The sequence below is a fragment of the Schistocerca piceifrons genome, chromosome 2 (assembly GCF_021461385.2).
Source record: "Schistocerca piceifrons isolate TAMUIC-IGC-003096 chromosome 2, iqSchPice1.1, whole genome shotgun sequence".
Classification (NCBI taxonomy): domain Eukaryota; kingdom Metazoa; phylum Arthropoda; class Insecta; order Orthoptera; family Acrididae; genus Schistocerca; species Schistocerca piceifrons.
In genome coordinates this window covers 679,460,583-679,471,138 of record NC_060139.1, presented here as the reverse complement: position 1 = coordinate 679,471,138, position 10,556 = coordinate 679,460,583, and the positions used below count along the sequence as shown (strand labels likewise).

At 37.3% G+C, this 10,556-nt stretch overlaps 1 protein-coding gene across 1 annotated transcript in view; it reads left to right on the top strand.

Annotated features, from left to right (window-relative positions):
• Positions 1-1,016: 1,016 nt before the first annotated feature.
• Positions 1,017-10,556, top strand: part of LOC124776344 (thioredoxin domain-containing protein 15) — a 45,413-nt gene continuing 35,873 nt past the window's right edge. Inside the window, exons 1-2 of the mRNA XM_047251293.1 lie at positions 1,017-1,195; positions 1,904-2,049. Of these exons, the coding sequence (XP_047107249.1) occupies positions 1,150-1,195; positions 1,904-2,049 (192 nt within the window). The 5' untranslated portion in view covers positions 1,017-1,149. The remainder of the gene's footprint in view (positions 1,196-1,903; positions 2,050-10,556) is intronic.

Genomic DNA, 10,556 nt, shown 5'->3' with positions numbered 1-10,556 from the left:
AAAAAAAGCAGCTCTGGCGTCGTATGTGACGCGTCACTGCCAACCTTGTCGTGGACACTTATTACGTCTGTTTATGCGGTCAAACCACGATTTACAGCACACTCGAGACATTCTAGAATATTGCTCACGTTTGTAGAACCCGTGCCAAATAAGACTAATAGGGGACACTGAACTTATAAAGTGAAGGGCAGTACGAATGCTCACAGGTATGGATGATCCATGGGGGAGTAACACAGAGATAATGAAAGAACTGAAGTAGTAGACTTCTGAAGGCAGACGTAAACCATTCCGACAAAGTCTCCTAACACAGCTTCAAGCACTGGCTTTAAATGACGACTCTAGGAATGTATTATATCCCCCTACTTATCCCACAGTAGGGACTGTGAGGGCAAAAATAGAATAATTACAGCACACACAGAGGTATTCAAATAATCTTTCTTCCCGGGCTCCATACTTCAATGAAACTGCAAGAAACTCTAAAACTGGTACAACGGGACGTGCCCTCTGCCATGCACTTCACGGCTGGACCCATGTAGGTGTAGACAAAAAAGAAGGTATAGCTCGCCATTCATGGCTAAATACAATCTTTAGCTACATTCCACACGCAGCAGCAGCTATCAGATCACAGGCATTAGGCCTCTCCAGTTTGCACCGAAAGTAAACAAAACTGACCAGCGACTACATTCTTCAGGGCAAGCTTCACAAAGTATGCCATGCAGTTCACCTATTTACTTATTTTCGAAGTCTCACAATACATGGGCAATAGTGAAAAACAAAACCAGTCCATTATAATTATCAAGCTATGATGTGGAGCGATAAGATGCAAGGAAATCTTTTTGTTACCGCTTAAAAACAGTCTTGTCTCAAATCGAAAAAATTCTGTGTAAATCTTTTTCATTTTTATTGTATGTATATGTTACTAATTCTGTGTTTTCTATATTTTCGGTTGATGCACCATCTGTTTACTCATAACTGGTTAATGTAATACAGAAAATAACATTTTTGAGAGTGAACACTTGTTTTTTGCGGGCTCTATATAACTTATGAAGTTGGCAGTTCCGACCAAAAACTTGACAGAAACAAGTGCAAATTAATCCAGAGTGCAGACGATTGGGATTTGGGAACAATGTTTAGTGGTAAACATTTGGAATGAGTATTGAAGCTCTGTCACTTTCTTCGTTTTTTGTATTATTTGGTGAGTTCATCAAAGTTTTGTCCCGTGTAATGCATGAAGTATGTCTGTTGAACAGTACAGCAGTACGGAAAAGCGCAATTAAATTGCTAACAAAATAGAAAAAAAAATTTCTTTTCATTGTATCAAAAAGAATACAGAAACTGAAATTTTCTTGTTCACAGAACATAACGTTTTATAGCAGGGCTACGTCCATAAACACAGTGTGTCTCTCTCTCTCTCTCTCTCTCTCTCTCTCTCTCTCTCTCTCTCTCTCTCGTTGATCTCTACTATATATCTATATATGGTGTAGTCAAAGTTCTATTGTTTTCGCAGTCCCCAAGAAAAATGAAACTCCAATTTCTCACTGTAAATAACATTATTTAATAATTTGCGATAGTTCATTGTTTGTTGGCCTCTTCACAATCTCACTGAGCATGGTTTCGTTAAACACAAATTATTAACCTTAAAAATTCAGAGAACCCAGCATATACAAAATATAGTGCAGTGTTCTACATAGAATTTTCTGTTTTGCCAATGCAAATGAAAGTGGTATTTATTATTTACTTGTAATTACTAAAAGCTTTTAAACATATTGTAATTTGAAAATATTATTAGTTTTAAACAATGTTCCATAATGTGTAGGCCTGTTGATTTAGTACGACCATCTTTTTGCTAGAAAATGATGTTTCTAAGTATGTCAGAACAAATACTATGCTTTGGAATTTACAGTGTCAGTTGGTGTTTGTGCAGAAGATTTAGGACTTCAGTCTGTTGCTGCTTTGAATAGTGAAGTAGACTCCTTCGGGCATGAAAGTAAATCTGATGTTTTGCCTCTGCGAGCTACTGTAGTGAGCAAAAGAGTTGCAGAGTTCACGGTAAGAACCTACCTGTTTATATTAATGATTTCAAAGAAATTAAAGAAAGGGATATCTAAGTAAATCTGTGAAACTTTTGTCCTGTTAATTAGTTAATATTAAAAGCACTACATCCTCAGAATGACAATCCCCTTTACTGTAAGAGTCAGCAATCAAAAGTCACAGCTTTTAGTGCTGTTTCATACTACCCTAATTCTTTCCATTGAGAGAAAAAGAATGATATTTTCTTTGATCTCTGTCTTGATGCTTCCTCGAATATGAGGATATAGACATAGATTTCTATCACTTAAATTCTAGTGACCATAACTAGATGGCGAACGAGTCATATGGGGGAGGATAGAGACTATATCACAGTTCATTTTAGCAGACTAAATCATGTCCAATTATGTTGCTGAAAAATTATTGAACCTGCCGATACTGCTTGTTTACATTGACCAATGTTATCCTTAAACTGGACAAAATTCTTCTGAAATACGAGCCAATAAGTGTAAAATAAATGTCGTAACAAGTATTATTGTTTTTCTTCTGTCATCACATTTCTGAACTTTGCAAACTTGCGAACAAACCATCACCTTTCCAACCTAACCAAGAGCTGGGGTACATTACGGTTTAGGCTGTCACCACTATAAAGCTGATAACGTAGAAACAAAATAAATATTGTCAAAGTCTATCTTCTCAGTATTTTGTTCATGTATGACATCGCGCGCCCCAACATCATTCCATTAGAGATCTGTGCGTGCTTGGAATTTTGGGACTGTGAAGCATGTCATTGGATGAACTTTGATAGCAAGAGTGCATGTGGAGTGCACATGGAGCTTTTTGGGGTAGGCAATAATTTAAGATCCTCTGAATGCTCACCAGTCAATACGCAGAAAGTTATCATGTATGAAGAATATACACTTGGAATGACAGGATTTTAACTGTAAGTTGTTGAAGAATTCATAAAAAAGTCACTGAATTTACTGCCCTCCAGGAAGGCTGTCACCCCCAAATTACATTTGTAACAAAGAACGTGTTGGAACCCGATGTAGAATGCTTCATGCTGTTGCATGGAACATATATCGAAAATGACAGGTGGGCAGTGTTCATTGCAATTGACAAAAATATTATATTGAGGACCAAACTGAGTTTGTCTGCAAAGTTATCTGGGTGCTATAACAGGACTACCGTATTTACTTGAATCTAAGCCGCACTTTTTTCCGGTTTTTGTAATCCAAAAAACTGCCTGTGGCTTAGAATAGAGTGCAAAGTAAGCGGAAGTTCTGAAAAATGTTGGTAGGTGCCGCCACAACTAACTTCTGCTGTCGAATATATGTAGTGCTACAAAGGGATGCTTTGCAGGCACAAAGATAAATACTGGCACCAAAACCTCTGCGTTAGCAAATATATTGAAAGAAAAGGTAGAAGAATGTAAACATTATGCCGTGTATTCTTTCGTATTTGCTGCTCTCTCATTTAAATCCTGTCTGCCTAATAAACTACAAAACTAGAGTGAGACAACAGCAAACGCAGAAGAATATACATATCATTTCATGTTTATATTCGTATTATTCTTATGCTGAATAGTGATACAGTCAGAAATGAAACACGGCAACTGACTAGATTTTTAAATCTAAAATATCTCTAATTTCTGTGCAGAATGTAATGTACTAAAGAGGCGTCTGCAAAGATTTTCAAACGGAGAAAAATGTTCGCTGAACTCTCGTTCAGAACCTCTTCTATCATACAAAGTCTATCATTTGGTTCTTGTTGATCATTATCAAAGAAAGCAGCAGTGTAAGTAACAACAAATAGCAGTCTCTTGCTTTTGTTTCGCTTATGAGAACAGTCCTCTCTGTTTTTATTGTAAGCAGCGGTAGCGCGCACAAAAGCGAGCCATGCCGCGAGCGGCTACAAGTCGTAAACACTCATTATCAGAATGCGACAAACAATGCATGACATAGTACAATAATGCATTTTCAGCTTAGAGTGACGTAAACGCTTATAACAAAAAGAACGGCACTTATCAGATCAAAGCAAAATAAGCAATCGATTCAAACCAGGCGAAGCATGTGAGAAAGGAAGGGTACCCGTATAAATACGGACGGAGCACCTGACACATAGCAATGGCTATTTGGTAAACCTTAACTGTTAAGCTTACGACTCGAACCAAACTACTGTAGCTGTATTTTCATCCTTTTTACCTAAATTGTGTCTCATGCTACAATGGACCAACTTTGCTTCGATTTGGAGGTGCGGTCTAAAATTTTTCTCTACCCTTGAATTTAGAGTCTCAAATTTCATGTGCGGCTTAGATTCGGGAACATTTTTTTTCCCTTGATTTCGAGTCTCATTTTTCAGGTGCGGCTCAGATTCGAATAAATACGGTAGATGAACTCAAATTAATCATCAGATGTTTCTACCAGTCACTAGCATCTGCTGTAATACTGTAGGTTCATTGGAAGAATGTGTACAGTCAGTAGTATGGAAGTACTCCAGTTTACATCTACCTCTAGACTCTGCAAACCACCCTGAGGTACATGGCAGAGTGTATGCCCCATTGCACCAGTTATTAGGGTTTCTTCCCAAGCCCATCACCTATGGAGAACAGACGTAATAAATCAGATGTGATGACAGATATGACAAAACACAAATATTTCAAGAAAATAAAATCGAAACAGAAAATTAGAAAAAAAGATAGCGCATCCCCCTCATGACCACAACTTCTCTATTGTATGTAAATAAAGATAGATGTGGAACCTGGAAACCAATAAATTTATTATATTATTATACCTTTCATTTAATCTTTCTTTTCTATCATAATAAAGAATAAATAATATAATAGGTTTATTAGAATGAGTTATATAATTTATTGTAATATGTTACTAATATAAAATTAACTTTTTATTAAGTTGCGCAAGTGATTTGTAAGCAATCTCCATTGTAGAGTGATTGCACTTTCCCAGTACTCTACCAATAAACCATTGTCTACCACCTGTGTTATCCACGACTGAGCCTCTGTGGTCATTCCATTTCATATCCCTACAAAAAGTTAAATCCAAGTATTTCTATGAGTTGGCTGTTTGCAGTAGTATCTCATTGATATTATAGTCCTATCATACTTGTTTTTGTTTTGTGAAGTGCATAATCTTAAATTTGTGAACATTTTAAGCAAGTTACCAGTGTGTGTACACCACATTGAAATTTTAGCAATACCTCAGTGAGTATTTACGCAGCTTCTTTCAGATAATACTCCACAAAAGATAATTACATGATCTGCAAAAATCTCAGGCTGCTACTAATATTGTTCATAAGGTCAGACTTCTGAGACACAACTGAAGTTACTTCTACATCCAGTGATGACTCTCCATCCGAGATAACATGCTGTGTCCTCCCTGCCGCAAAGTTCTCAATCCAGTTGCAAATTTCACTTGATACCCCATATGAATGTACTTTTGACAGTAATTGTAGTTGTGACATTGAGTCAGATGCTTTTTTTAAATCAAATACTGCACATACCTGGTTCCTCTGATCCAAAGCTTACAGTATGTCATTTGACAAAAGTGTGAGTTTGGTTTCACATGATCGATGTTCCTGAAATTCATGTTGTTTGGCATTGAGGAGGTCATTTTGTTCAATATATCTCATTATGTTTTAGCTCAGAGTATGTTCTAAGATTCTACAACAAATCGATGTCAAGGATAGTGGGTGGTAGTTTTGTGGATAACTTCTACTACCCTTCTTGTAGATGGGTGTAACCTGTGCTTTTTCCCAAAGACGTGGGCACGGTTTTTTGTTTGAGGGATCTACGATAGATACTAATTCAGTATAAAATCTGACAGGGATTCCGTTGGAGCCTGGAGCTTGTTTGATTTTAACGACTTGAGCTTTATCTCAACACCATTGACAATAACATTTATTTCATTCATCTTTTCAGTGGTACAAGGATTACATTGAGGCAATAATCATGGGTTTTCCTTTGTAAATGAACATTTGAAAATAGTTAAGCATTTCAGCTTTTGCTTTGCTGCTCTCAATTTCAGTTCCTGTCTCATTCGCTAGGGACAGGACACTAACTTTGGTGCAACTGGCAGCGTTTTGACACAACCAGAATTCCCTTGGTTTCTCTGAAAGATCACTTGACAATATTCTTCTACGATAATCACTGAAGGCATCATGCATTACTTTCTTGACATCCATATGTGTTTCATTCAGCATCTCTCTATCTGTAGCCCCATGCTTTATTTTACACCAGTTATGTAGTAATCTCTTCTTTGTTAGAAGTTTCTTTACAATGACTGTATACCATGGAGGGTCCCTCCCATTATGAAATGATCTTCTGGGTACATATCTATCCAGTGTGTGGTCATCTAGATTCTTTTAAATTTGAGCCAGAGTTTATCTACATGCTCCTGCCCTGTGCTGAAAGTTTCAAGTTCCTCACTGAGATAGGACACTATTGATGTTTTATCTAGTTTACTGAACATATATATATTTCTGCTTGTTTTAGTTGCCCTTTCTACTTTGGTCATCATTGTTCCCACAGGTGTGTCATATTCACTGATACCAGTTTTGATACGGACATTCTCAAAGAGGTCAAGTCTATTTGTTGCTGTCAGATGGAATATATTTCCGTCATGACTGGTGTTCCTAACTATCTGTTCTAGGTAGTTTCTAGAGAAGGCATTTAGTAACACTTCACAGGGTGTCTTATCATTCCCACTACTAGCAAAACTGTACTCTCTCCAGTTAATAGTTGGGTGATTTAAGTCTCCACTGATGATTACAGTATGATTGAGGAACTTACATACAAGTGAACAGAGGTTTTCTCTAAACTTTCTAGTTACATCAGGAGACGAGTCTGGTGAGCAATAGAAGGATCCAGTTATCATTTTATGCCCATCCTGATACTGAGTCTTGCCAAAACTATCTCACATGCAGCTCCAGTTTCTATGTAAGTGGGTCTGTGTTTCTTGTCTACTGCAACTAATATGCCACCTCCATTTTCCATTTGCCAATCCTTTCAATATACACTTAAATTTCCCCAAAACTTCACTGCTTTTCATGAGCACATCAAACTGGGGCACTTTGTTATGAATGCTTCAACCGATTAGCATGTTGTCGTCGTCTTCAGTCCAAAAACTGGTTTGATGCAACTCTCCATCCTACTCTATCCTGTGCAAGCGTCATCATCTCCGAGTAACTACTGCAACATACGCCCCTCTGAATCTGATTAATATATTTATCTCTTGGTCTTCCTCTTATGGTTTTTACCCCCCCCCCCCCCCACACCCACACACACACACACACACACACACACACACACACACACACACACACACACACACACTCACTCACTTCCCTCCAGTACTAAATTGGTGATCCCTTGATATCTCAGAATGTGTTCTATCAAACAATCCCTTCATCTAGTCAGTCTGTACTACAGATTTCTTTTCTCCACAGTTCTGTTCAGTACCTCCTCATTAGTTACCCAATCTCTCCATATTAGATTAGATTAATTATTCATTCCATAGACCCACAAAAGAGGGGATCCTCCTGGGTGTGGAACATGTCAGATACACACATTACAAAAATGTAATTAGAAAAACTTGAGCTTCATTAAATTTAATGATACTCAGTCAATAAACAGTAAAATTATGTACATGGATTAAAATTAAACTTCTGATATTTACAGGTTTAATACTTACATCTGCTTTCATTAAATCCATAATTCACACAGTAGCTAGTTACTTGGCTATTAAATCAAGTATTGTCAAAAATTAAAGTAAATTATTCATTTCAATGATCCTCAGCGAAGAACAGTCAAATGATGTATAAGATTTAAAATTAAACTTCCATTATTTACAGACTTAAGACTTACATCTGCTTTACGTACATCCATCATTCACACAGTAGGTAGTTAGTTGGCAGTTACAACCAAGTATTGTCAAAAATTAAAGTATAATAAATTTTCATTAAACTGGTCTACTGCACTTGTTGAGAAATTCATGGATGGAATAGGAGGAGTTGGCCACCAAAAATTCTTTTAAATTATGTTTAAATTGTGCCTTGTCTGAAACTAAAATGCTGCTTCTGTAGCAGCACTTTTCAAAAGCTTCTTTTTCTCTTCTTACCTAAACTGTTTATCGTCCATGATTCATTTCCATACATGGATACACTCCATAAAAATACTTTGAGAAAAAAATTCCCAACACTTAATCTATATTCGATGTCAACAAATTTCTCTTCTTCATAAACGCTTTTATTGCCATTGCCAGTCTACATTTTATATTATCCCTATTTCAACCATCATCAGTTATTTTGCTTCCTAAATAGCAAAACTCATTTACTACTTTTTAAATATCTCATTTCCTAATCTAATTCCCTTAGCATCACCTGCTTTAATTCAACTAACTTCATTATCTTCGTTTTGCTTTTGTTGATGCTCATCTTACATCTTCTTTTCAAGACACTGTCCATACTGTTCAACTGTTCTTCCATGTCCTTTACTGTCTCTGACAGAATTACAATGTCATTGGCAAACCTTAAAGTTTTTATTTCTGTTCCCTGGACTTTAATTCCTGATCCAAATTTTTCTTTTGTTTTCTTTACTGCCTGCTCGGTATACAGATTGAATAACATCGGGGATAGGCTACAACCCTGTGTCACTCAGTTCTCAACCACTGCTTCCTTTTCATGCCCCCTAGACTCTTATAACTGACTTCTGGTTTCTATACAAATTGTAACTAACCTTTTTATCCCTGTATTTTACCACTGCCACCTTTAGAATTTGAAAGAGAGTATTCCAGACAACATTGTCAAAAGCTATCTCTTAAGTCCACAAATGCTATAAACATAGTTTTGCCTTTTCTTAACCTATCTTCTATGAGAAGTCAGTCAGTATTGCCTCGCGTGTTCCTACATTTCTCTGGAACCCAAACTAGTCTTCCCCAAAGTGTGCTTCTACCAGTTTTTCTATTCTTCTGTAAAGGATTTGTGTTAATATTTTGTAACCCTGATTTATTAAACTGGTAATTAGGTAATTTTCATGCCTGTCAGCACTGCTTTATTTGGAATTGGGATTATAATATTCTTCTTACAGTCTGAGGGTATTTTGCCTGTTTCATACATCTTGCTCACCAGATGTACTCTTTTTCAACAGTTTTATTATGGCTGGCTCTCCCAAAGCTATCAGTAATTCGAACAGAATGTTGTCTACTCCCGGGGCCTTGTTCCAGCTTAAGTCATTCGGTGCTTTGTCAGATTCTTCACACAGAACCACATCTCCCTGTTCATCTTCCTCTACATACTCTTCCATTTCCATAACATTGGCCACAGGTACATCTCCCGTGTATAGCCCCTCTATATACTCCTCCCACCTTTCTGCTTTCCCTTCTTTGCTTAGGACTGGTTTTCCATCAGAGCACGTGAAATTCATACAGGTGGTTCTCTTTCCTCCAAAGGCCTCTTTAATTTTCCTGTAGGCAGTATCTGTATTACCCCTAGTGATATGTGCTTCTACATCCTTACATTTGTCCTCTAACCATTCCAACTTAGCCATATCACATTTCCTGTCGATCCCATTTCTTAGACATTTGTGTTCCTTTTTGCTAGCTTCATTTATTGCATTTTTTATTGTCTCCTTCCCTCGATTAAATTCAGTGTCTCTACTAAGAATTTCTACTACCCCTCGTCTTTTTACCTACTGAATCCTCTGCTGTCTTCTGTCTTAGCACTTTCATCTCTCAAAGCTACCCATTCTTCCCCTGTTGTATTCCTTTCCCCTGCTCTTATCAATCATTCCCTAATGCCCCCTCTGAAACCATCTACAACCTCTGGTTCTTTCAGTTCATCCAGGTCCCATCTTCTTAAATTCCTACCTTTTTGCAGTTTCAGTTCAGTTTTAATCTACAGTTAAAACCAATAAATTGTGGTCAGAATCCACATCTGCCCCTGTTCATAACACTTTGTACGAAAATAGCTGAGTAAATTGTTCAACCACCCAAGCAGAAAGGAAACGTTTTAGACTTCTTAGCTACAAACACCTGACCTTTCTGGACAATGTCAATATAGAGGTAGGAGAGATAGGAATTAGTGATAATGATTTCATCATAGCCACTTTGATTACTAAGTTTAATAAATGCAACATGAAATCTAAGAGAATATTCACACTGAAGACAGCAAATAAGCTGTTAGCATCCCACTTGGACACTGAGTAAGCATCATGTAGTTACAATGTGATGGATCACCACCATTCTCAACCCAACTTTCACTGGACATAACAACCCCACCAGCCTAGTTCAAAATCAGATTTTCTTGGCCACCACATCCAATCCTGGTATTGCTGATGCCTCCAAGAAAACAACTTTGGAGCACAGCACAGTCAGTGTTATCTGGAACGTATTAATTATCTGGAATGTATTAATCAGCTACTTCGACAAGGCCATCATTTCCTAAACTCATGCCCTGAAATGAGATCCATTCTGTCTGAGATTTTGCCCACCACACCTAGAATAGCTTGTCTCTGC